At 43.3% G+C, this 27,102-nt stretch overlaps 1 protein-coding gene across 6 annotated transcripts; it reads right to left on the bottom strand.

The window, feature by feature from the left end:
- GAPVD1 (GTPase activating protein and VPS9 domains 1) lies at positions 1-27,062 on the bottom strand. Of its 6 annotated transcripts, none has more exons than XM_018074299.2 (27): positions 26,868-27,061; positions 21,902-22,116; positions 20,697-21,540; positions 19,413-19,499; positions 18,075-18,209; positions 17,777-17,966; positions 16,776-16,856; positions 15,795-15,955; positions 14,888-15,014; positions 14,028-14,153; positions 13,043-13,216; positions 12,630-12,770; positions 11,902-12,036; positions 11,243-11,362; positions 10,711-10,788; positions 10,208-10,581; positions 9,610-9,697; positions 9,155-9,235; positions 8,385-8,507; positions 7,772-7,901; positions 7,269-7,378; positions 6,488-6,647; positions 5,835-6,022; positions 4,258-4,471; positions 3,615-3,687; positions 2,312-2,509; positions 1-1,619 (listed from the first exon to the last, which is right to left on the bottom strand). In XM_018074299.2, the coding sequence occupies exons 2-27, from the start codon at positions 22,084-22,086 to the stop codon at positions 1,479-1,481; spliced, it is 4,464 nt and encodes a 1,487-aa protein (XP_017929788.1). In that variant the 5' UTR covers positions 22,087-22,116; positions 26,868-27,061; the 3' UTR covers positions 1-1,478. The 6 variants fall into 6 exon arrangements, with proteins under 6 accessions (XP_017929788.1, XP_017929790.1, XP_017929789.1 ...); XM_018074301.2 differs by having other exon boundaries at positions 967-1,619; positions 12,630-12,692; positions 26,868-27,062; XM_018074300.2 differs by having other exon boundaries at positions 967-1,619; positions 14,951-15,014.
- Positions 27,063-27,102: the final 40 nt, after the last annotated feature.

Here is a 27,102-nt window from a genome sequence, read left to right on the forward strand (position 1 = left end):
TACTAGTTGCTTACAGGTTTTAATCATCAAAATGCACACACACAAAATCAGCCAATCGTGTTTTGAAAAGACTGTGAGAAAGATTTTGTTTACCACTCACAGACACCAAACCTTACCACATCCCTCTGTCAGAAGTGCAATGAACACTCTGGAAAGAGCAAGAAATAATACTGACATGAAAAAGTTCAGTGCTCGATGTCCTTTTTCACTGTATTCAAGCTGAAAAAGGACAGCGAGTGCTTATAAAGAGCCAACACGCACTGGCCATGCCCCAGACCACTTCAGTCGTGAAAAACACACGTGGTGGTGTGCATAAAAACCTCTTTAACCTGGTAACTGTCAGTTTAAGGGAAAGGAGGGGTGAGAAATCTATAAAACACCCTGAACTGATGCCATGATATGTTTCATAAAGAACAGTGTTATATTATTTTAAAATATTTTATATGAACAGTAAAACTTGCACTGCTGCATAGCAGACAACACGAAGAACATTTAGTAAAAACATTCACTGAACCCCCTGGCATATGTATTTAATGTCACTAATCAAAATATATATTACAGCCCAAGGTTCTGTTAAGGATCTCTGTTTGGGGTTTGTACAGTATACACAATAGATCAGAAAAAATATTACAGTAAGGTATTTTATTTCTCCTTTTTTATATTAGACTTCTCTATTGTAACTTACAGTCGCTCTCCTCTATATACCCAAACCTCTGTAACACCCTAATGCCCTAGCCAAGAAGTGTTCAGCTAGCTAATAAGCCCTATTAAAAATTCCAGTTTTAGAAATTTCAGTAACCTTAATTACATTTTAATAAATAGTTCAGTTTGCCCTTTTTAAACCTTAGCCTTTCTAGGAAGTCCTTCCATCACCAAAACACGGTACATCACAACCTGTTAGAGGTCAGAGAGGCTTTTGCTTTTTATTCGAAGGATAATGAGTCCAAAGAAACTTGCAATGCATTAAATATAGTTATATAATATTTACATTGTCCTCTCAGATTTTAAATTTAGGTGAAATATAATCAATAACTGATGTCAGCTACTACAAACTTTCAGTGTGGCTGGTGTTTTCTTAATAAAAGGTGTATTCAACTAGAAAGTTTACTGTGTGGCTGCCCTGATTCCTCTTGTTTCAGTTTTCTGTTAGAAATCAAATGAACTATTCACGTGAGGAAGAATTCAGCAAGAGGGGTGGTGGAGAAAGCATGAAATATTTTCTGCATGTTTTGAGATTCCAAAATACCTGAAGACTGTGGTCCCTTTTGCAGTGCCAGTATCTAGAGGGGAGAAAAACGCAACCGAAAGAGAAGAGGAAAATCTGTTAAATTAATTAGATTAGTAAAGGTGTGTTTTAAAATGCCTCAATTCTGTACAGTATTATACAAGGAAAGTCTTTTCTTCAGCTTTTGCAGCTGTTGTACATTCTCAGACGCTCCTCTCCTGCTCACAGTCTGCCCATGCATGTGCTGGGCGAGCTACTTGCGATCATCGATGGTTTTGATGAACTCCACGGCTGCCGTGAACTGCATCCACCAGTAGGACTCCTCTCCAGACAAGCAGTTGGCATAGAAACTACTGATGTACTGCACAGTGGACAGCAGGCAAGGGGGGTTTGCCTGGGGTTGGAGAAGAGAGAGATACTCACAGTTTGTTTGCAAAGCTCGACATCAAACACTGCAAGATACAGAAAGAACCCCAATTCCCTCCGTGCAGTGATCCTGATACTGCACAGCAGGTAACAATCTCCAGGGTAGGCACTGCTCATCCTGACCAGCCCCATCTCACACGCTCAGAAGACATCAGGCTTGATGAAAAGAGCCTTTTTCCCATCAAGGAAAAATGACTAGCAGGCCAAGAGAAAGAAGGGGAACACTGGCAGAATCTATGAAGGTCATCAGGACCTCAACACATGTAAAGCCTGTTGTTTTGGTGTCTGACATGTGACAGACCATTCTCCACTCGTGCCAAAAAGACCAGCAACACAAGTCAGTCCTAGTGTGGATCTTGGTCCTGAGAGGACAGCATGAAGCAGGCACAGATGACAGATGCTGGTGGACATATCTCACACAAACTCCACTCCCCACACAAAATCTGCACCCCAATTTCCTTGGTTCCAAATGCAAAGTTTGTTTGGATTCAAAAACGGTAACTGTGACCACATTTTTGATTCCCATTCCAACCTGCTGAATCAGATCTGGGCTCGAGCCTGGCATGCTCCCCATTACCCACAGGGACTATTTCTCCTCCAAAATGTGCTTGTTAATTACAAGAATTAGCTGGGGTTTGCGACCTCTGCAAAAGAACTCACCTTTATCAGGACAAAAACCAAAACAGGAACAAAATCATCTGCCCCAGGTACTGAATCCTCATTGGCCAGGCTGAGCAGGTTCATGATGGTGGAGCACATCCTCAGGATACACTGCACCTTGTCCCGGGGGGTTTTGTAAGCACTTATCGTGCGGATCTCGGACTGTGCCGACGGCCACGGTGCCTCCCGGAGATAGACCTGTGGAAAACCAACACACTGCCAGCTCCTGTGTGTCCAAGTTACTGCTGTGCACCACAGCACCAGAGACTCACAGGCTCTGGAGAAAAGGGAAGCCTTAAGGCAAGAGGAGTTCGAAGCGAAAGAGGGCAGATGCAGGTTGGATATATGCAAGAAATTCCTCCCTGTGAGGGTGGGGAGGCCCTGGCACAGGTTGCCCAGAGAAGCTGTGGTTGCCCCATCCCTGGAAGTGTCCAAGACCAGGTTGGACAGAGTTTGGAGCAACCTGGTCTAGTGGAAGGTGTCCCTGCCCATGACAAGGGGTAGAACAAGATGGGCTTTATGGTCTGTCCCTTCCCACCCAACCCATTCTGTGAGTCTGTGACTGAAATGGCTCTATCACACTCACAGTGGAGGTGGCATCCTGAGGTGTCATTAAAAAAAACAATAGAAGGAGCCAGTATTCCGTGTGCAACTCCCCCAATGAGCCTGTACTTCTCCACGACTTGCTCAGGACCCTGTTCCAGATGAAGGCAGAGCTGCAGGGCCTCTGTTCCTCACCAGCAGCTTTGTGACACTGTTTAGAGTCACACACTTTGAGTGCTGAACTGAGAGCCAGGCAGCTGCAGACATCCAGCCCTGACAGACTCCTTGAGCCTACCAACCTGCTTTTAGTTATCCTATTAGGCATGAGAAAAGCCAAAAGTGCTGGGTAAATTCAGAGCTGCAAGGTTTTGTTAATTCTGGCTGGTTCAGAAAGTTAACTTGACAGCTGTAAACCACAGCCATGGCAGGGGAATCACAGCAGAAGCATAAAGGATTCAAATCTTCTCTTTTGAAGCAAATTATCAGAATGTTACTGCATCTTAGTGCAGTGTACCATTGGTTCTTAAATCTTGGTATCAGGACAGAGGTGGTAAAATGAGGAAAAAAACTGAATTTAGAAGGATCAGTCAAGGGAAGACACTAAGGCACGGGTACAGCACGCTTTTCCTGCAGGATATCTCAGCTGTCACAGACAGAAAAGCACCACTTCTAAGTGCAAAACAGAACAATTCCCTCCCCATCCCAAACTTAATTAAAACCAAGCACCTTGACACACGTACAGAAGTGAAGGAGTTGTTACCTCAGGTATCTGAAGGGCCTTGTGGTTTGCAGTCACTACTTTGGATAACCTCTGTATGTGCTCGTGAAGGACCCTGAAAACACAAAAAACATGAGTGAAAACTTAGCAGCAGCCAGCCTGCAGTCCCCTGGGGCTTCCCACTTGTTTTAAATTTGATACTACAAGGGATATCTTCAGGAATGTACATAGTCATGGTGGCCCTACAGCTGATGGATACCAGGTCAGTGAGCGTGCAAAGGATTGTGTTGTACAACCAAGTAGCTCTTAGAGCATTCCAACAGCATCTGTTCTAAAACGCAGAAACAAAAACCCCAAATGCATGGAAAATACTGCACCAAACCAGGAAATGGAAGGAGTCCTGAGGCAGATTTTGATCATTCTCTCAGCACACACACTTGCAGACCCGACTGTATCCCAAGTCATTATTACATTTACAACTTTATTCTGTTCTAGCAGTTTGTTGCAAACACGTTTGCACACGGTGCTAAAGCACTTCCCTGTTCTTTAACAAAATGTTCTGAGCAGAGACATGGGTTTGTGTGGCCTGGCTGGCAAAGACGAGTCTGTCACAGGAAGGTTGCACAGCTTCCATCTGCACCAACTGCAAAAGAGAAACCAAGTACTTGGAATTCCATTAACTTACTGGTCACGCAGAATATCTCCATCCTGATTAGGGTAGAAGGCAAGTTTGAAAATGCGATTCATCACACTGCGCTCGATGGCTAATTGTGCATCCTGAAGCTGTTCCTCACTGGCATTCTGCCATATGGCATCCTGAGCCATAGCCCCATACAGGAACTGAAGGAAATCCTCAACTTGGGCTGTTTTATCGTCTGCTGCTGTGAGCTTCTGGAAATCTGATACAAGGGAAGAAGAGAAAGAACATTCTCTTAAGTAAAAAGTATTAATTCTGATAGGGTTTTCTGGCAGGAAGAGCCCAGAATCTACTTCAGACTTCCTGCCAGCCAGCAGTGAGGCTGTTTTGCCCACATCCCAGTAAGGGAAATACAAGCAGAAACACTTGAAATAAATGGAGGCATTAGAGGAAAACCATATAGAACACATTTAACAAAGCATATGGTCAAAATACTCAATACTGTGTTAATCACTCCCTCTGTAGCACCAGTTCTTAAGCTTCTTCCCAGCCACCCACAGAGACAGCACCCACAACAATCCCTGGGACAGGCACTGGCAAAAACCAGCACATACAAAGCTGTCAGATGCTGAAGGGGGAGCTGGGGCAGATATGAAAACCCATGTGTCCCATTTCCCACTACTCTTATTAAGTATACACAGATGCAACATTCATGTTTATGTACAAAACACAGACCGAGTGATGCAGCCCAGTGAATGCAGCGTGACCAAATCAGTGCCATTCATCAGCTTCACATTTACAGCACCCTGCCCCAGAGACAGCTGCCACTCACAGCTGCCAGCAGCCTCAATGCCACGGCTGCCAGTGGCTCTTTTAGATCATCCAGAAATAGCTGTCTCCTTTCTGTCCAGTGAAAGGGCTTTAACTCCTTCCTGGGTCACTGAACCTTATTACAAATACTTTCATCTCAGTAAATGCAAGATCTCAGATTAATTCCAGCCTATCCAGGCACATTTAATACACAGCACCCAAATGCTCCAGGAGCAAGAACTGACTCCAAATTCCTTATGTGCTCCATTAAGTCAGACATGTGCCTAGAGAGCACAGAACTAGTTTGTTGTAAGTGGTTCTGTTTAGAGAGTTGTCTTCCTGGTGGTGCTGTCCTGTATGCTGTGGTATTTTTAAATCTTTGATTCATTTGATTCACACTACTACTATCCCCCATATCTTCTAAGATGCAACCACAGGTTCCAGACTAAGAATTGAATGCTGCAACTTCATATACCATTTATCAGTAGATCTAAAACAATTAATAGCATTCATGCTTCTTCCATGGGGCAGATACTAGATAATATGATTTAGCATAACTTAGGCCAAGCAAGGACAAATTACCTTCATTCTCTCAGCCCGTGAAAAATGCAGACAGTTACCATGGTTTAGCTGCCACAACATAAAGCAAAGTCACAGTAATCTGTCTATTTGAGCCATTAATTCACCAGCTGAAATTAAAATCATTTTAGGAATCTTCTCCTCAGATCGAAAGTTGTATTTTAAAACATTAACCCAAGCCAGCATCTAAATTAGAAGTAAAGGAATATAAACATTCCAGTCTGCATTAATCTTACCTTGAATAAATTCCCTTATTTTCTTTTCTTTGCTCTCCAGCAGTAACCTCACACATACTGTAGTGAAGTATCTGTTGGCCACTTCTTTATCTCGCAGAACTCTCTGCAAGAGCCTTTCCAGGTGTGCCTGTGTCGTCTGCAGGCCTTGGCGACAGCGAGTCAAATAAGCAATATATGGAGCTCTTTTCCTAAAATAAAGAGGGCTCTACATCAGACTGGTAACAGAGATAGAGGCTAATAGCTTTACAAGCTGCTGAGCTGTAGTGCAGGAGGAGTCTTCAATCTGTTGTTTATAAAACAGAACAATGTGTGACTTCGGAAGTTCACCTCACACAGATTCCTGTGAGTTCACTGCCCTGGCAGCACTCAGGAATGCCAGACTAAAGCAAATTCCAAACAGCATTTTGTGTGTGTTATTGCTGAATACTACCCACAAATTGATTTAACCTGAGTTTATTACTACCTGGACTGACTTAAGGCCCAAGCTTTTTTAAGCCATTCACAGACAGCTGAGACAATTTCATTGTTTTGTGGGGAAGCAGAGGTGTAATAGCCTGGTTTGGTAAAGTACAATTTAAAACAAAAGGGATGTTCCCAATGTGCTAGTGAATAAATATATGGATTTGGGAAGCTGTTACTAATGAACAAGCTACCTATAGTCCTCTGCAATGGAGGCCAGCAGCTTCCGACAGGTCCTGTTGTCGAAGCGGCTCACGCAGCGCATCGTCTCCTGCAGCTGTGCCATCAGGTTCTTGTCCTGGAGGTTGATGGCTTCAGCCAGCTGAACTTTCAAGAAGCACACAATTTCATTATCTGATAAAGAACAAAGAAAAATTGTTAAGGAGAAGAAACAGGCATGATGAAAATAAACTAGTTCTGAATGTGGGAAACGTTAATGATTTAAAACAAAATTTCTGTACGTGAGGCAATAAATGTTGTTTTAGAACAGTTTAATAAGCTTTCTCGAATTTTCCAGATATCAGGGGATAAGTTATCATATCATCATCTTAGCTAGTATTTAGAATCATTCTGAAACATGAAGAGGACCAGATAAGGTAACAAATTCAAATTCACCTGTTTGCAAATAAACCTAGAACGAATGGAGGGACACAACACAACACATATATAGTAAACCAACGTAAAGACTAGTTAAGTCATTCAAGTAGCACAGTTCCCAACAGCACATGTATTTGGGGAGTATATTCTATAGCTTCAGGCTCTACCTGCACTACATCCATGGTACTTCATTTAAAAAAAAAAAATAGACCAGATTTAGATGGCAGGTTTGTGAAGCAAGAACGAAACCATTCTGGGGACAAAAGGCAGCCTGTGCCTTCTAAGTCTGTAGCAAAGAGAAGTGACCACAATTGGTGCAGTACGAGTGTCATTAGATGGGGGACAAGAAGAGATACACACAACACAAAGAACCTTTACCTTCGGGGTCTGTGTGGTCTGGGAGACCATTCCGTGTTGAGTGGGTCAACATCGGGAAGGCAACAGAATCTGCTGAACAAAGAGCCAATCTCAATTTCTTCTTTGCATCCCTTAAAGAGGAAAAATATTTTCTTAACACAGTTGCTGTGAGGCCTGCTTCTTCAACAAGAAGTTATTATTTTCTTTTTTATTTAATAGTGCCTAAAAGTTATTTAATGTCATTTTAATATACCAAAAATGCCAAGACTTAAGAATATTGGTTCTTTTGATATAGCACCCAGACCATTTTCAAAGAAATTTTCCTAAACACTGAACTGCTCTGTCCTCTCAGGTTACAACATCCCTCCTTCATCAGTGGAAATACGACAGTTTGAGATGCTTAAAACTCAAAGTACATCAAAGTTTACAACTGATCCATATTAGGATTCTTGTGGGAACCAAACTCACAGGTTCAGCTTTTAATTCCACTTTGTGGGTAAGATGAAACCTGCCAATGTATTTACCTATAGGAGAAAGCAGAACTTTGTGGCTGTGCTACTTGACTTGCAGAGTCTGGGAGATCGTCTGCAGACATGTTCTGCAAGGCCTCGTCCCGCGGGGAGTCGTGCATGCTCTCACCATCCCCAAGAGCCTCTGTGGCAACAGAAAAACATTACACTTGAAGAGTCAGAGGAAGAAACCAGTCCAATTTTCTGCTTGTTATTCTAAGGTCAGGTCGAAAATGAAGACAGCAAATAAATCAGCTTATTCTGGATAAGTGAAAAAAGCATATAAAAATATACAATCTACAAATTGCTAAGAAAAAACAGCATCACTTTTGTGAGGCAATATACTTCTTTAGTGCCCATTAAAACAAAACAAAAGAAAAAACTGTTAGGAGATGTGCTATCAACAACCAGCCCCCTCAATGGTAATATGAAAGAGAGGTCCTTGGGAATACTGATTTAATTCCCAGCCTCTGTGGGACTGTCCCACAGATTGTTTGAGAAAACACTCCCGGTTTAGAGCTCACCTTGTTCAGCTGGTAATACTACCATTGGTCTAGAATACTGAAGTGTTTTTATCTTTAAGGAAGAGAAACTATGTTGGTGATGATTCCAAAAGCCAGGCTCTCACCTGCACTGTCATAGTTCACTATGGCTCCTTCACTGGGACTGGTTCTCTTGATGGCATTCCTGTATTTGTCCAGAATGTCCTCAGCAGCTTGTGCCTGTGCACTGAGCCTTGGGCTGGGATCATCTAAAAGGACCACAAAAAACAACAGGAGTCACCCTGGTGTTGTGCCAACTGAAAGCAAATACAAAAACTCAGACCTACACATTTAGACTCTGTTTTTAGCCACATCAAACAAAGAGCTGCTTGTATTCCATGAAGCCCCAATTCAAATATATTTATCAAGTCTGAAGCAAACCAGAAAAAAACAGTACAATGAAAGGGAACATAAAAAGCAGATCCTCAGCATGTTTATACTGCATACACAAATGGTTCTGGGATATTTGAAGACTTCTACAAATGATTAGGCAAACAAAAAACGAAACACCCAAGTTCAAATCATGTTTAATTTAGCATTTAAGTAACTATTACAGGACTGTGTGTACAGCCATCCTTACAGCTCAGCTGTGACAAGGATTTGAGCTCTGTAATGGGGGGGGGTAAAAAGTGAGGACTTGAGTTAATATTCCACTGTCTGCACTGACAGACGCCTGACAACTTAAAACCAGTCTTCAAGTCAAGAAGTCTTTATCCATTTTCTTATTCAAAATGCTAGTTGTGAACATCAACTACAGCAGCACATACTTGTCTGTCAACAGCTACCTGGTGGGCACTCTGGAACTCCAGAAGGCATGTTCTGAGAGAAAATTACTATGATAAGATTATTCACATACCTTGAAGTGTTGCGTATCTGTCAGGCACCATGTCATCTTTGTCTTTCTCTTGTTTTTCTTTCTTTCTAAATGGAATAGGAGCTGAAAACACAAGGTACCTCATCAAAGACTATCCTGAGATAATGGTCAAGTTGTAGAAACTTTAAGGAAGTGGCTAATGCAGAAGATTTTCATCAAATAAACTTCAATAAAAGCATAAGCTTATCCACGGGGTGGAGTAGAACTGCACTGCCATCATCTGTAGTAAGTTCCACCTTTACCAGACACCCAGGCAGAACAGTTTTGCCTTGCAGGTACAACACACTCTAGAGAACTACTATCCAAGGGAGCCAGGTAGCTTCCTATTTTTATTGACATATTTATTTATACTTTAATTTAGCCATTAAAGTGACTAAAGACATAAAGGCAGCATGCACCCTGACTGCAGTACCAAAACCCGACAGACATGCTCCCACCTTTGGGCATGGCAGATGCAAAACGTTTCCTCCACCAGGGCTTGTTCCTGTCAGACTTCTCATCATCGCTGTCTTTTCGTTCCTCAATCTGCAGAAGGGCAGAGTCTACATCTGAGCATTTACCAAATCAAGTGTAAAGAGAAAATTTCTCCACATCAGGCTCTGCTACACTGACTGTAAAAACAGAACTACAGCAGAGCACAGGGAGCACATTAAATCAGAAATATCCCTCCTGAAGAGGACAGCCTGCAAATGTAAACCCAAAGTCATGAAGAACCTTAGATTTCACTTATTTCTTTTTTAAAGAAAATTACTTCTTAGGCTGTTGCAGCAGTTTACCATTACAATGAATTTATTTCTGAAGTGCCACTAAATCCAATAAAGTTCATCCAGTAAACTTAAGAGAAGCCAGATCCATTTAAGCCACTCTGGACATCTTCAGCTTTAGCCTATAAAACATTACTGGGCAATGTTTAAAGGGTAACAAAAGTGTGCTGTAATTCCTTGGCTAAACACATTTAATACCAACTCTCTGGCATGGATGCATAGTTAAAGTGGGCATGACAGGAAAAAATAAAATGATAAACAGAAGCCTCACCTCTCCCCTGGAGGAGTCCTTACTGGGAGATGAAGACGATGACTGAGACGTGGCTGCCAGCACAGCTGCTCCAGCACTGCTGGTGGCCATGGGCAGCTCCCTGTCCTCGTTCCCAGGACGTCTGTTCCACCCGGGATCGCTCATGGGCCTCCGGACCGACGACACAATGTCCGAGCTGCGGCTGCGGACCAGCCTCTCCGGGTAGGAATGTCTCTGCTTGAAGGCTTCCAGGTCCGTTGGAATCAGAGCGTGAGACCCAAAGTTTGGCAGTCGGGCCTCGTTACCTCCCACAGCTCCTTCCAGGATGGGGGGATCCGGAGGTGGGTGAGAGGGTCTTGCATAGTGCACTTTAGGCCTTACTACAGCTGACACACCTGTGGTCATAAGCATAAAAGAAGCCACACACATTTCTTTCAAGATTCTTCCAAATTACGTGGTATTTACAAAGAAGCATTGAAAATGCCTACTTTTAAAAATAAAAAAGCTTACTCTTTACAACTCACCCTCATTTGAGGACAGAGGGTCAAACAACGCAAGCAAAGAATCTGTCTGAGAAGGTGGAGATGTCAACTGACTGGCTCCTGAAATACAGAGAGAACAAAGTTAGCACTGTACCAAAACTGCCTCCAACGTGAGGGACGCTGGAGAAACAGTGCCCAGCAACAGCAGGTTACAAAACTTAGACTGCAAAATATTTGTAAAGATATTCTTGTATGGAAAGATCTCTGTAGTACATTGAAATGATCAAAGAATCACATCACAAATAGTGGGGAAATCTTGAGGAGTGGCCCAATTCCAAAAGGACAAGAGGACAGTCAATTTAATCAAACCAAATTAGGGAAAGGTGATCTTAGACTCAGTACTCAAGCTCTAGGACTGAAAACTACTAAAGTCTCTTTGTCAAACAAATACACTGCTGGCACATAAGGAAAATGTTAAGCTTAGTCACCAGAACTCTGAAATTAGGAAAACTGTAACATTTAAGGACTCTAAGTGTAACTTGTACTTATCAGAGACTCCAGGTAAGTAACTTACCATGAGCTGTTTCATCCATATCAGGACTTGTCACAGAATCTTTTCCCCCAAAGTCAGAGCTACATTCAGATCTGAGATCCTCAATCTTGTTGGGAATATCTTCAGATGTTGCACTAATACCTTACAAAAGAAGCATCCATAATAGTCTTTCAGAGAGCAAGGAAGTAAAATCCTGAGGGTGTACAAATGTTTGGTGAACACTGCAATAATCAAGTCCTAACTCACAGTAGTACCTACAGACACATGGAGTTTCTGCACTCCCAAAATAACAATTTCTGGTCTACATTTTACCACTGCCATGAATACACTCTGACAAGGGGCATTAGGAGGATACTTCACTCTGTTATATACTTGGCAGAAAATGAAGAACTAGAGATATGCTGATTTACTTAAATAAAAAAGTTGTGATAATAAAACTAAACACAAGAGTTGCTTCCAAATCAACGCTCTGCCAAGCACTGCTTTTGCAGCACAGAGTATTCACCACTCTGCTGCCTTTTTCATTTCTTTTGTGAGATGAACAAAGAATCACTGCTTTGAAAATTCCCAAATGAGTGCAGGAAGTTATTTTATGAGTGAAGTGAGGTATAACTAAAGCACATGCCAACAGGGTGAGTGCTCTGATAGAGCAGTGTGTTTTCAGGGACAGCTGAACACACCTGACACAACGCTGAGTCCTGGAGTGCTGGGTCGAGAGCTGACCTCCCTCACATCTGTGTCATCAGACGTGCTGCCCAGCCCAGAACAGCTCTCCAGTTCTTGGAGTCTTTCCTCCTGTTTTAAGTCTGGAGCCTCTACAAAAAGGAGACAATGGAGAGCAGAGAGCGAAAGTATCACTCCTCAATGCCAGGCTCCCTTAACATTCACATGCAGAAGGAATGCGGGGGTGTTGGTTCAGTGTATCAAGTTCTAAGGTAACTCAACCACTTCAGCAAGAGTTTTCTTATATTCTTTGAAGGCAGAACTCTGCACAGACAGCAATGCTCTGTCTGCACAGGAATGCTAAGGAGTGTTTACTGTTTTAAGTGTTGTATTTCTTAGACACAACAGGATACAGTCACATCTTCACTAACCACAGTGAACTGTACGGCCCCTACTCAATATCACAGGGAAGGAAAGTAAGTGCAAGTTTGCTTTGCAAACCCTTCTCTTCCCCTTCAGCCCTTAAGAATTTCTTAAGTAACAGTAAGTCTCTCCCAATGCTTTCCATCTTCTCTCTGCCTAGGAAGGATTTGTGCTTTCAATCCTGGAAGTATTCATAAACACTAACTTAATCCTAGGACAATAATTTCTTGAAGAAAGAAGAGGCTGCTGTTCTGCATTATATGCCTCTGGAAGAGTCTTAGAATCATGCTAAAGAAATAAGCAAAAACTGCCCAATTCTGACCTGAATCACTCGGTAATACTTCCACACTCCACGCCTCACTTGTGGTTTCTGATATGGTTGAACCTGTGCAGGGATCAAGCAACACGGATCCTGAACCTGGCAAACACAGCAAGCTGCCTAGCATGTTCTCTGCAGCTGCACCTGCAAAAGTAAAGCCGAAGCGTATGGCTAGAGCTGGGCTCTGGAGACAGCTCTAGAGAGAAAAGTGTCCTTAACAAAGCCACCAGGAAACACAACGGTGAAAAGAAATGAGCAACTGAATACAATCCAGGTCATGCACACAAAATCCTCCTAGGGGAAAGCTGCAGTTTGCTCCGTGGGCACAGCCTGTTGGAGGGGAGAAGGAGGCTCGGCGGCCTCGCGGTCCCAGAGCGAGCGAAGCACGAGAACGTACCCGGTGCAGCACCAGTTACCTGCGATCTCCTGCAGCCGGTCCTCGTCCATGTTGGGGTCGAAGTCACTTCCCAAGACATCTGTGCTCCAGGTTTCGCTCACAGTTTCTGATATATCTCTGTCATCAGTCAAACCCATCATATCACGGATTTCAAACTTACGGAGCTTGTCATCCAGATTATCCTGAGTTGTGGCTGTGGGGAAATAAACAGTTCTCAGCTTTCTGAAAGGCTTCTCCAATTACTTCAGACTGAAAACCTGGAAGAGTGCATTCTAGGAAAAAAACTCCAACCAACCAACCCTCTAATTCTGTCAGGAAAGGCAGTGGTTTAAAGTGAGGCCTGTAAAGCACTACTATACTATTCAAGAGATGCTGTCTGAAAACACATTTGAGATGTAAGAAGAAAAATCTGGAAGTAAACACGGTGACCTATTGACTAAATCAACAGACAAAATAAATGAAATGTAGTGCTATAAAGAAACTGATACAATTCCTGTAGAAGAACTAACCACAGAAAAGCTGAGGCCCCTAGAGAACAATCCAGCCCAAACCCCCTGCCCTGATCAGTGACAGTAGATTGCTCATGGTCATGTCCAGTCATATCTCCAGGCTGGAGACACCTCAATCTCTTTGGGAAACCTGTTCAGTGTTTGACAAATGTATATTAAACAGGAAACTATCCAGATGCTTTTAACCTACTCCAATCCAGATCATCCTACTCCTGAAGGGAAAAGTTTGATATCAAGCAAAACTTTACAAGCAGTTTCCTGTAAAGGACTTAAGCCTCAAAATTCCAGGTGATTTCCTTTTCCTAACAACAGACTACAAGAAATATTTATTGGGAAAAACCAAACCACACCAAACCACAAACAAATGCAAGAGTGATCACGAAAGGAAAACATCTACTTTTTTCTTCCTGAATTAGTGCATTTTGCCACCTCTTTCTGCAGGACTTTGGCTTTGCCACCTCCAGCTCCTCAGGCTGTATGAGAGCTGGCACCTGCCTTGTTCGTGCTCCAGGAGCTGCAGAGCCTCCACACCGTTGCTCCCGGAGGGGCCCGCGCCGAGCTCCGACACCGACTCCCCTTCCAAATCCAGCGAGGACACCGAGTTGGAGCGATTGGAAGGACCTGTGAGAACAGATTTTACTCTAAATCTGATTTGAATAACAGTGCCTAAATATACAGCATTAACAATCCAGGACACGATTCACTAGAAAAATTAGAAGAAATTATACAAAATACTGAATCTCACCACTACTGTACTTTGCTGCAACTAAAAAGTCAATAAAGTCTTTGCCATTAACTTGTCCATGAATTTGTTTTCTTTATTTTGAGGAGACAGAGAGCAAAAACTAAGTTATGGAAGTTATACACAATAATGCAGGACTGATCTGCCCAAACCTCTCCCATCTCACAGACACCTGTGCTTTGTTGTGTCTCAGGTTCATAAAAAGGAGTTGTCCAGAATCCAGAAATTATTCTGAGATATGTAACAGTTTATTAAAACATGGTGAAAAGTTAAGTCTAAGAAGCCCAAGTTAAGAGTTAAATTAGATTATCTTAATAACTAGTATTACATTTAAGTTTCAAAAAAAAAAAATCCCTCCGTTTTGTCTTTCTAAACACACTTAGGTTTTCCTCTTCCTAATTCTCAGACTTGGTTATGCCTTTGTAGGTCAAAATATAGCTGCAGGCTTTTTTCTCTGAACAACTAAGAGAAAAGACAGGCTCTCACATTACATGGCCTTCAGAACAGCACAGATGAGATGCTGCATCTAACACACCTTCCTTTTAGAGTTAAGGGGAAAAACACCCAAAAAACAGAGCAACAAAACTTCTTCAAGACTTAAGCAGCCCTTCACCTTCAGATATTCCTTCCAGATTATCACTGCAGAGGGAAAAGCGCAAGGTTTTATCAGGTTTACCATGGAGTTTGTTTTCGTCAATGGGGACATCTTGCCCGCCATCTGCAAGCTGCATGTTTAAGACCTGGAGAGTGGGGAAAGAAACAAGACTTCCTTAAAATCATCTATTTCTCCGGTAACTAAATAGTAAATAAAATGTTGGAGGCATGTTCTTGTATTGTCAGTGTCACAATCAAGTGTCTGATGTTCCATCTGAAAAAGGGCAGCAATGTCCCAAGTCAGGGCCTGGGGACAATGCAAGATACCACGCTGTGAACATCAGGCATGTCCTGATAATGGAGCCAGGTTCCCTCAGCACCCCACAGACCAGTGTAACATGGACACTGCTCTCCACGAGGCTGCCAAAGGAGATAATCCCAACCCCCAGGCAAGGCAGCAAATCTGGAAGCAGCAGCTGTGCTGCAGCTGGAGACAGAAAAGGCAGTAACTGCAGCCCTGCCTAAGAACACTCTGCAGGCACTGATGGCACTGATAGCACAGCTCTGCCCTCACAACAAGCTGGGCCTCTGCCTTTCAAGTCTGAGCTGCCAAAAACATTGGGATCGGTGCTCCAGTTCTGCCATTCACCTGTGTCCCTTGATCCAAGGGACAGGGCACTTGCATCAGCTTCTTCAGGCTCAACAAAAATAGCTCAGGTTTGCTCTTAAACATCTTAAGTGAGGGGAAAAAAACCACCTAACAAAGAGCAATTTGAAAGCTAAAAGCCCCGAGTTCAGTAACATAAAGTAAGGATTTTAATTCCAATTACTACCAAAACTTAAGTGTTACAACCTCATTGTTCTGCTACTGAGAAGACAGAGGCTGCACTGTTCAAAATATCTGAGATGTCATCGTGTCTGGATACCTCATTTTCTGACATCATTCCTGGAGTAATCTGTGGACCTGTCCCCAGAGAAATCACCAGCACTTCTTCTGGCTGAACTTCTGGGATAGTTTCCTGGGAGGATCCTTCGTGATCTCCGTGCTGATCCATCAGAATATTTGATCTACTTCTGCTACGAGTTGCTAAGAAAATATTTTGAAATGTCAATATTAGAAAGTTTTTCCTTGTTTAAAGAGGAAAAAAGGACAATACAATGGAAATACAGAACTATAGTGTTTCAATTAGTAATACATACAAAATAAATTTACAAAATCAAAGTCTTATTAAACTTTGGGATATGGAACTGGTGTTTAAATTTGTGTATTGATGAAGGAAGCTTTCAACAAAAGAGAAGTAGAGAAACAAGGTACACTATGTCCTGTTTGTCTACACAAATTCAGCGTACTCCAGTCACAGAAAGACCTTTAATATGTTAAATGAGAAAATTAACTTTGTTACCAACAAAAAAGGTCTAGGTTTCTGTGGCTTAAAACTCTGATTAATTTGTTTAGAAGGTTTTTTTCACCTAAAAAATTGGAAATCTAATTCCAACAGGTGTCTCAAACACAAACATACAATAGAACATCGGGCAGTTCATTCTGATTATTTTGTGACTCTATTAATCTTTTCAACCAGCCTCAGATTCCCACGTTTGGCTCCAGGGAAGCAAAAACGCCCACATGGAATTAAGATTTCTAAGTATGGCAGCATGACACCAATTATTTCTTTATTTGATCTGGGGAAAACAAGGCAAGTGTGCAGAAGTCACAGCCAAAATCTGATTATCACACAAAGGCACAGGAAGGGTTTTCAAAAACCACATGAACACAAAGTGAGTTTCACACAGAAATCAATGAAGAAATCTGAAAAGGGAACTGATTGCCAGAGTAACCCAAAGACATGCTTGAGTGGTGATACAGGGCAAAGTTTCAGAGAGAAGAATGGAAAGAGGGCATTACCCACCAAAAGGGGTTACTAGAGTTATGTGAGCTGACAGATTGGTGGCAGAGGTGTCCCAGGCAGTAATGGCTGCCAATTGCTGTCCTGCATTTCGGAAGCATTAAAATGAAACAAAAGAAATAAAAACTTTGAGCAAAAGCTATTTTATACCATAAAATAAATGCTGCTGTGCCAGAGCCATTCAGAAGCAGAGTTAAAACAACATGGGACAGGTTTGTCTTGGGAGTGGTTTTGTGGGGTTTTTTGCCACTTATCAGGCTCTGCATATTTTCATCCTTTTACACACCGACACCAAATCTCTCAAACAGAACTATCCCATGTGGTCATAATCACAGGAATGATCACTGACTGATTATTTGTCACATAAATAGTTACTGACTAAGAGTACCACACTTCCTATCTTAAAATAAAGTATTATTGCAAAGGAAAAATTCAAGACCCAGAAATCCTACTCAAAAAACAAAAGCCAACCAACATAAAATTGCATTCCAGAATACTGACAGTTAGAATTAGAGCAGACAAGGAATGGAGAAAGGAGAAAGCTTCTCTTCTTGGCACATACTCTGAAAGTCCTGCTCCTGCTTGTTCATCTCCTCCCCATTTGCTCTCTTCTGAGACAGAAAAATATTTAACTTACTCTATCCCACTAATTAAACAACTCTGCTTCCATCTTAACACTTTCTTAAGCAATCTTCCCTCCCAGATCTGCTTCCCCTCTTTAAACTTTGCCTTTATTATCACTGTCAGCCACTACCATTATGACTACCAACCACTACACTGCTTTTCTCAAGTTCAACCCGGAGGATGAAGCTCACCCACCCTACTTGCATCACAAGGTAAGGAAGTTACCTGGCTTTCTGTGCTAAAGAAAATTCTTCACTACCTACACAGAAAAAGTAAGAACTGAAGGTGTAGGCAAAGAGTAGCCCCAGGAGATGCCTGAGACAATGGCCCAGAAATGCCCACGGCACAGAACCACACGAGACTCCGCTCGCTGCCCTTACCTATCGGTAACCGGTTTTTTTTGTTGGCTGGAGTGGTCGCAGGAGAAAGCTGGGGGGTGTTATATGGAGTCATTTCAAGGCTGCTGCTTTTCCCTGGCTTGTTCTGGGGTAAGTTTGCCAGCAAGTTTTCCAAAGCCATCCGATCTTCCTTAAGCTGATCGCTTGACATCACGTTGCGCATAAAGCCAACCTAAACATTTACAATTAGTGTCGTAAGAACTGCAAGAGACCAGCCTGGTTTGTGTGCACACATGGGCACAAGTTTACACTACTTCTTTTCAAGAAGGTGAGGCATTACCAGAGTGGTCAGCTGGCTGTATGTCATGTACACCACGGTCCTGCTCAGCCCCTCCAGCAGGTTGACAGCAGACATCGGAGGCGTCTCCACCGCGCGCCCGTCGATGACCACATCCAGGAAAGCAGCAACACAGCTCTGCAGGGAGAGGAGGAGACTGCAAATGAGAGACCACTTCTGGGGTTTGGAAAGAAATTTATGACAGGAGTTAAGTACTTTACAGAATGATGTTAAGTTCTGCTTCCTACTTTTGAAATCCTATGATAGAGTAGCAGATATCATTAAAACCCCTGAAGAACAAGCAAGGAAAGCACGTAGACAGTTATAGCATTTCCTTCATTTTTTTCTGCATTCAAAAGTGTTACTTAAGTGTCCTCTTAAAACTTTTTAAAAAAATTAAACTGTTTTATGGCAATTAAACTGCCCCTTCCTGAAGGATCTGCTGAGCACAGACCAAAAGTGAAACAAGGAAGCAACACACAATATCAGTTTCTGATTTGATGGAATGTTAGTTTTAAAATAAATGTGTAGCTTTGTGGTATGACTGTGTAACGATTGGAATTAGCAAAAACCTGGAAATTACACAAGGATATCAACATGTTTTTAAACATCTGACAGTACAACAAAGACCATAAGTTTCACTGTTGCTCTGATGAAGGTAACTGCTGTATGGATATGAATCACAGAACCACAGAATATGCTGAGTTGGAAGGGGCACACAAGAGTCCAACTCTCAGAAGATTAATACTAAAATGGAAAAGCTGAACAAAAAAGCACAACTATGCAAAAAAGAAAAAGGAACAGAAGTTACTTGCACTAACAAATTCTTTGGTGTTAAACCAGACTTCATACTAAAGCTGTCTTCAGATCAAAGTGTTTTGTTTAGGTTCAGTTGAAAAGCCACAGACAGTAATTTAGCAGTTCATGGAATCATAAAATCACAGAACAGTTTGGGCTGGGAGGACCTGAAAGACCATCCAGTTGCACCCCCCTGCCATGGACAGGGACACCTTCCACTAGACCAGGTCACTCCAAGCCCCGTCCAATCTGGCCTTGGACACTTCCTGTGCACAGTCTAAAATGTAATTTGCTTTAATTTCTTGTTCTGTATTTTCTTTTAAGAAGTGTTAGGTCAGAGTAGAAGCAAGAATCCCAGATGCTTAATTCCAGAGCTCAAGGGCTTTTTTCCCCAGCTTTGTGCAGGATTCAATCTGCTTTTCAGTACATGTAACTTGGAAGTTAAACACTTAGTAGGTCCTTTGCAATGTCTGAAAAAGGAGACTGCAGAAGGATGATGATGTATCCACTGAGTCTCAGGGTTTTTTTAGTCTGGATTCTTACTTTGTCAAATTTAGCAAGGCTGCTCTTGGTACGTGGATCTCCCTCCTCAGAGCCCGTCATTGCCAGCTGCTGCAGGAGCCTCCCAACCTGAAATGAAAGAGAAGTACAAAGAATAAGCCTTTGAAAACAACGTGATGGACCCAATTACAAAAAATACTCAAAAAAACTCCTCCATTCTAAATCCTTTTTCAATTAATACTCCAAGAAATACTTCTAACTGAGTGAACAGTCTTGTGCTTGCTTTCAGGGCAGAAAAAAAGCAAGAAGCTTTAGAAAAAAAGCAGTCATTGCATTTAACAGAAAATGTGCTGTGAGCATCCATACTTCCCCCTCCCAGGAACAAAGCATGTTTTGTTTTTACAACACGTCACAATTGAGAGTTGAATCTAGGTCATCTTAAACCTAGAGGTTTGCAAAGCCTGCATATAGTTTACTGAGGAAAAAATAGCAAGAGGGCTAACTCTGACTTCACAGCACATATCCCTTATTAATCTCCAACTGCAAAACAACCCTCAATTTAAAGAGTTGCCAAGTGCAAGCTCTGCTGCAGCACCCGAGCAGTGGCACAGGAGAGGATTGCTAATGGGTTTCAGAAGAGCACTGTGTAAAACACACCACCACGATTATGCTGTGAGAGTCACTCCCTGCCCAGTTTGCAGACAACGTTAAAAAGCAGGTTTTGTTCCTCCTGTGGGGAACATCCTCAGTCAGAGGAGAGTTGCTCAACACCTTCAGACAACACCTCCACGTACCATCATTAAACTGGCCAAGTATTTGCACAGAGACAAAACCTGGTCATGAGGGCTGGGGAGTGCTCTGAGGGCTGATGGCACAGGAGAGCTGCCCACCAGAAACACTGGGCATTACTGCCAGACAACAAGGGGGTTTCAGCAAAATATTCCACTATTTTTTGCAATACCTGGCACAACATTTAACATTAGCAGGAACAGTGCAACACACATTTACACACATTCCAGAATTCATGTTTTAGTCGTTTTTATGCTTTAGCTTCCATCCCTTATACCAGCTTTTATACAGGACATTTGCAACTCTTCCAAGGGATACAGGAATACATGCTGTCAGTTGCTTCAAGCCAGTATTTTAAGCAACCAGACAAAGCCTGACTTCTCAGCAACAATTAACACAAATATTTTGTTGCCATTCCTCTTACAAGTAAGAGAGACAGTACCTTTACTGCAGCAGCATCAGTTCTGGTGGGAAAAAAAAAGGCCAAGAACATTTCTCATACATATAATTTTAAGACTGCTTTAACATGAATCATACCTGCATCAGATTAAATCTTGCCACCTCATTTATAGGAGCATCAGAAATGATCCCATACTGCTCTGGGTTAACGATTGCAGGGCAGATGAAACAGGCCAGAAGAAGATCTGTGCACATGGCTCTGACCTCCCCAACCTCCAGCCTGTCCACGCACGACAGCGTTTTGTACATCTGCGACACAATCCACCTCAAGCTGTGAGGAAAACAGTAAGTGTTTTGTTTGAGATAGCCAATGAATTTGTTGACCAAAGTCACCAGCTTGGCCTCGTTGGAGTCAACCATCTCTTGGACTCTTTGCTTGAACTTTTCTGTGCCTTTCTCTCCGAATAACTTTTCCTGCTGTACTGGGGAGAATCTCTCAATTAACTTGTTTGCATCGGTTTCCAGGTGGTCTTCATCTTCAACCAGGAGCTGCATGATTGGCTCATGTAAGGTTGCAGTAAGAAAAAGTTTTGCAGAGAAGAGTCCTTCAGAGAAGAGTTTGAACAAGATGCTGAAGGCACAGGTGCCTCGTCGGAGCAGCCGCCGGGGGTTGTCGCTCTCCTTGAGTTCAAACTCAATCAGGTAACGGAGGACCTGGAGCAGGTAACTCTCATCCTCCTGCATGATGCAGTTGCCATAAATGGAGGTAAAGACTGTGTGAATGACACTCTGAGTGTTGTCCTGGTTGAGCTTCTCTCCAGCAACCAGGCAGGACGCAATAAGCCTCGGGTTCTCTCTCAGTCTGTTCAGGAATTCTCCGTAAGCAGTCTCCTGAAATCCCAGCTGCTTATATCCATCCACAAACTGCGTGTCCTCCAAGATTTTTGCATGTTGGCAACATTCAGCAGGAGAAGCTTCAGCACTTTAAAGAAAAACATTGAAACAGTTTAAGTAACTCTTAAGTAAACAAGATCTTCCTAAAAGATGCCACGTGGTCAAACTATTAACCAGACAGCCACCAAGGAAAAGAGACTTTCCAGGTAATTACTACAAGTCATCTGCAAATTCAGGAGAGTTTATTCCCCCAAACAAAAGCAAAACAAACACAGGTATTAAAAAAAAGTTGTCTAAGTGGCCAACAAGTAACTTTCATGTGTGTAAGATTCCCTTGCTGATGTTTGATTTAAAACCTCACTATTTTTATGGTTAGTACAGTAAAGGACTCCAGATTCTAAGTGTGCAGAAGCCGCTGGCTGCCGTGCCAGCCCCAGCAGTGCAGTCACCTGGTGATGATGAGCCTGTCCAGGTTGATGCGCTGCTGTTTGGAGATCCAGGCTGTCCGGTAGAGCTTCTCCGCCGTCTTCAGCACGTCGGCGTTGAGCCGCTGGATCAGCTGCTTCTCCGCCGTCACGTAGAGCCGCTCCTGCTTCAGGTGGTGAGCCAGCGTGTGGATGTCCAGCTTCACCATGGTGGGCAGCCAGGGGTGACACAGCACCCACTGAGCACAGAGAACCACACGGTGAGTCCCACAGCAGGGAACGAGCCCTGCCAGCCCCACACCAGGCAGCAAATCCTGCTCTGTGCCCCCTCCCTCAGACCCCAGCCCAGCACTCGGTCACTCAGTCACTCTTTCTTAATGCAAGGTTTCCTAACTGCCATTAACCCTTGTTCTGTCAGCACAGCAGGGACACGTGCAGAGAAGCAAAGGGTGTTTTCAGCTGGCACTGGTGATCTGGGACAGGAGCACAGCACTGCCCAACTCCTGACCACAGTCCAGCACACGAGAGGGGGATCTGGCCATCACCTGCACAGATGTGGCTCTTACTTCATCTTGGGTGACACAAGCTCAGGGAGATGAAGACCAGCCCCATTCCCACTCACTGTCTGGGGAACAGGCATAAAGATTTCTGCCTTTACTCCTTCATCCTAAAGCCCATCCACATAATACAACACTCCCCAAGGACCTGGATGTTGTAATCTCTGGGCAGCTACCTCTCTCACCTGTTGGTGCATCAGAAGCACCACCCTCCCAGTATTGCTCTTTTCTGCTAAAAAAATAAATTACTAATTTAAAAAAAAAAGGCAAAAAAACAAACCCCAAGGAGTATCAATACCCAGATGAGGCAGAAGCTGGAAATAAGTCAGGAGACTTTGCTTAACAGTAGAATTCATTCAAAAAAAATTCCTCAAATATTTCAATTCAGGAGAATACTTCCCTGGGCCATGATCCAAAAGTGCTGTTTTAAAGAGAGAAAAACTGAAACAACCGTGGTCTTTCATAGCACATTAGGGGCTAAAATCTGCCCAAACTACTGTTCTGTCTGAACCTAACATCATCTTCAACTTCACAATTAGAGAACATCTCAATTAGCAGAGTACCACGCCAGTCAAGACACATTCCAGGAGCAAATCCATCTAAAAATTAACTCTATGGGAGAAAAAAACATCAACTGCATTAATGGTGATGAGGGAAGGGATACAATCATGCAGGTCATGCAATTGATGATTAACTGTTGTATGTCTTCCCCACCAGAACCCACAGCCACACCAGATAATTTAGGAAGGAAAAGTGTATCATCTGCAGCAGCTACCTGCAGGATGTATCAGTAATGGATATATGCCAGAGGGCTCTGCTGAGGAACCCTCCAAAGCCATACTACAGTTAAAATAAAAACTTACTTCACAACCTGCAGTGACTCTGGACAGGCCTTGCTTCACAATTCAGTCCATGCTTGAGAAACTACAAATAATGTACCATGTGCTGGCTCAGTGCTCTCCCCTTTTAGTGTTTCAAAGATCTGTGGTTCACTGTTCAGCATAGCAGGAGGTGATCCCTGCTGAACAGTAGGAACACAGATTAGCTCCCTAATTAGGCACAGGTTTCCCGTTTGTTGGGGTTTTTTCAGCCTGATAACCTGGTGCACTGACAACCAATTACTCCTTGTGTAATTAAATTCTTTCATCTATAGTTTTAACCTCACAACCAGAACCCAGGCAGAGACAAACAGAGAAGCTGTCACAAGTCTTTATGCACAAAAATTTGCAGTATTATTACACCTAGTGGTGTAAAGATCATTCCGAGTATATACAGACAATTGAGTATAAAAAGCTCCCAAAAAAAAAAAAAAACACCAAACTCAATAGCCCCCCAAAAACCCAGCAACCCTAACCAGTGGTTACAGCTGATGCACCCAAAGATGAGAGTACAACAGGAACCTGAAGGATGTGCTAATTCAGATACTTTTAACTAGGACAGTCTGAGAGAAATGATTAGAAAAAGAAACATTGCTGTTACTGCCAAAGTTCTTTGAGAAACAAATAACAACTTCTTGCAACAAGTTTATTTTTTGTCTCAGAATTTAAGGGCTCACAAAAAAATCAGCAATAAACTTGTTACTGCTTGCAAACACAGTAGTAAACATTTGTGATGCCACCTGAAAAAAACCTGACAGAATGGGCCTCACACCCACTTGGAAAGTGAAGTGAGCCCCCAGCACAGGACCTGGGCACCTCCTCACGACAGAGCACGTCAGCCCTTACCCACACACCGGGTCCTGAGTGGCTGTGGGACATTGCCCACTGCTGGGCACTCTGGGTTTTGATTTTAAATTGTCACCATGAACTTCAGGCCCAAATTGGGGCTCTGAAGAGCACCATTGGCTGCAACTGCACTTCTAAATATACTGGTCTTGTGACTACCTAATAACCTCCTATCAGCTGGCACTGCCCATGTGTCTGTGTTATCTGCCTCTGCTGTACAACAGCAGAAATAACAAAAGCAAGAGGAGAATTGATTCAGAACTGAGCCACAGCAGGTTACTGTGTACCACTGCTTTGTCAGGAACTGTGAAAATCCACAGGAAGACAACTGCACCACAGCAGCTTCCACCCTATGTACAAGAAAACGGGATCAGCAGCTTCCCTGCCTTTGTAACCTCCATAAAAATCCAACTGACTTGACTCCCAGGATTGCTGCTGAGATCCACCTCCATGGAGAGGAACATCTCTGCCTTTCACCAGTTTCTAAATGAATTATTCTGAAGCCACACAAGCACAGCAAGAACTTTGTCTTCACCTGAGGTCTCTCAGACACCTGAGAACAGCAGAGATGTGAAGTTTAACACACACGGTGCTTCAGGAGAGCTCAGGAAAGGAAACCCGAAAAACCCAGTCGAGCAAGACACATGTGCTTTTCCTCTCTTCAGATCCTGGTATTACTAACACAGCCTGTCCTGAAAGGAGAAACTACTGTACCACTAACACACCTACTGACACACACTGCTCCTCCCCAAAAACCTCTTCCCTTTAAACAGTACGACAGGACAGCAGCTGCACCCCTGACAGGCTGCACGAGGTTCACTCCAGGTCAGCACTGGGGACAAGGCTTTAGGGGCACTCAGCCCCAGTCAGTGGTTGGTAACACAGCACAGAGGCAGTGCTGGAGCAGAGTGAGCACCAACAGCTCCAGCTCCTGCCAATTCCAGAACACTGTTTGTCAGATTACCTTATCAGCTCCTCATAAACAAAAAGGTGCCCGTAATTATCCAGCAACCTGGTTTATGAGTGCCACGCTCCACACCTGGAACAGCAGGTATCTGCATGTGGCTGTATAAAGGAGATAGTTTAGGATATTTAGACATCCAACAGCCTGCTGTGGCTGAAGAAACAACAGATATTAAATATCTCCTGCTACGCGCAGATTATTTTTCAATCCTGAAATTACATGTTGATACGAAAACATTCCCATTTTCTGTCAGTTATTTCAAGACTTCTCAGGAACCTACTAATAACTGTGACACAGTAAGAGCTGCTTGGCACAACAACTCAAACAATTTCTCTTCATGGTGCTCCACATATCAACAACAAAGACTGCATGACCTGACAGTATCCAAGATGCCTTGCCCTGCTGGCAGCACAAATTTGTTCAGAACCTGAGGCAGTCTATCCTTTGATGAACACAGGACACGGATTCCTTCCTACTCTTAAAAGTCCTGGAAAACATGACATTGAATCTTTAGGTGCTGAATTCCATCTTAAAAAGTCTGTAGGTTTGTCCTGTGACATGCAGGAATGAGCCACATCCCTATCGAGTATGTCTGTGATTCACCTGACAGAAAAGAGATTAAGTAAAGTGGTAAATACTGCTGGTACACCAGATTCTTCTTCCTACTCCAGCATTTCCTGCTCAGGGTTAGTTGCTCCTCCTGAGTCTCGCTACGCAAGACAACTTCCAGAGCAAGTTTGGGCAGATCTAACGTAGGCAGGGCAGGGCAAGGCACAACTGAAATCACTCCTTCTTACTGAAAAATAACTCCTAAGCAAGCCTGAATAGCTTCCAAGCTAATTCAGCCCTGATGAAGTATCTCTTTTCTCATTAATATTTATAGTAGCAACTAACAAGCCCCATTTCTTTATACAAGCTAACAGCCTGTCTGCCACAGTCGAGCTAAAAGAGCCCTTTTTGGGGTAGGATGGTTCACCATGACCTAGGGCTCATCTGCTGAACTCTCAGGTTACAACACCCACCATCTAAAACACATGTGTTAAATGCAAAATGCAGTTCCACTGTCTAATTGACATTAGTAAGAAACTCATCCCTGAAGTTTGCTCCTGCCCAGAGGCTGCTCTCAGCCAGCACTGGACATACTGTCCATGTGTAGGCAAGGAGCACCTTGCTTCCCTTGCCCCAAAACAGAACTTGATCAGTAATGCACAGGATCAGCTGGCTACTAAACTATCTATTATGGCATTACTGCACTGCATAAAATCAATAAAAGCACGTAATCAGACTAAAATCTACTCCAGTTGCTTGTGATGCTGTAAAGAGGAGCTCCCTTTAGGTAAGGGTCACATTAATAAACTTTCAGTCGGAACAAGTGCAGAACTCGCAGCAGCTCAAACTGGCAAAACCAACCTGTTCCCAGCCCGTTCTCCCGAGAGCAGCTCCCTTCCCCACAGTGAAACATCCCATCCAGGGGCCACCAGGGAGGGCAGCTGCTACCGAGGAGAGTATATTCTCCAGGACCTGACAAGTCTCACACCAAAACCGCTGTGTGGAGTATCTTGAATATTATGGAACCCTCCACGGCAGCAGCAATGTGAAAGTCTCTTTCCTGTAGCCACCATCCTGCCGCTTTTACAGAATGTTTCAGATTTCACGTACCGCCCGTGCCATTCGCCCTCCATCCTCTCCAAACTGCAGCCTCTACTTGTGAGTCAACTGCATCGTCCACCAAAATAGCATTTTACCTATCAGTAAGTGTAGTGTCACATGCCCGCTCCGAGAGCTCCATCCCGACAGCTCTCAGGAGCGCGGGATCATGACTTTGCAAGAAAAAAGCCTGATAGTGCCTGGACGGAGCTCTCCGGCGTTGGGGGTCTGCGAGCAACCAAAAAGGGAAGTCACCGCACTCGTCAAGTTTCAAGTGTTGGACCTGCCCAGCACAAAAGCCGAGAAGGAGCCGGGCAGGACCGGCAGCCGGAG

Source organism: Manacus vitellinus, unplaced genomic scaffold (genome assembly GCF_001715985.3).
Source record: "Manacus vitellinus isolate BGI_N305 unplaced genomic scaffold, ASM171598v3 scaffold_27_pilon, whole genome shotgun sequence".
NCBI classification, from domain to species: Eukaryota; Metazoa; Chordata; class Aves; order Passeriformes; family Pipridae; genus Manacus; species Manacus vitellinus.

Excerpts from the sequence above, each read along its gene's own strand:
- GAPVD1 (XM_018074299.2), bottom strand. The coding sequence starts at position 22,086 with ATGGTGAAGCTGGACATCCACACGCTGGCTCACCACCTGAAGCAGGAG. Across the intron at positions 15,956-16,775 it reads AACTCTAGTAACCCCTTTTG|CAACTCGTAGCAGAAGTAGA; the intron begins GTGGGTAATGCC and ends ATATTTTCTTAG. Across the intron at positions 10,789-11,242 it reads TATGGATGAAACAGCTCATG|GAGCCAGTCAGTTGACATCT; the intron begins GTAAGTTACTTA and ends TCTGTATTTCAG.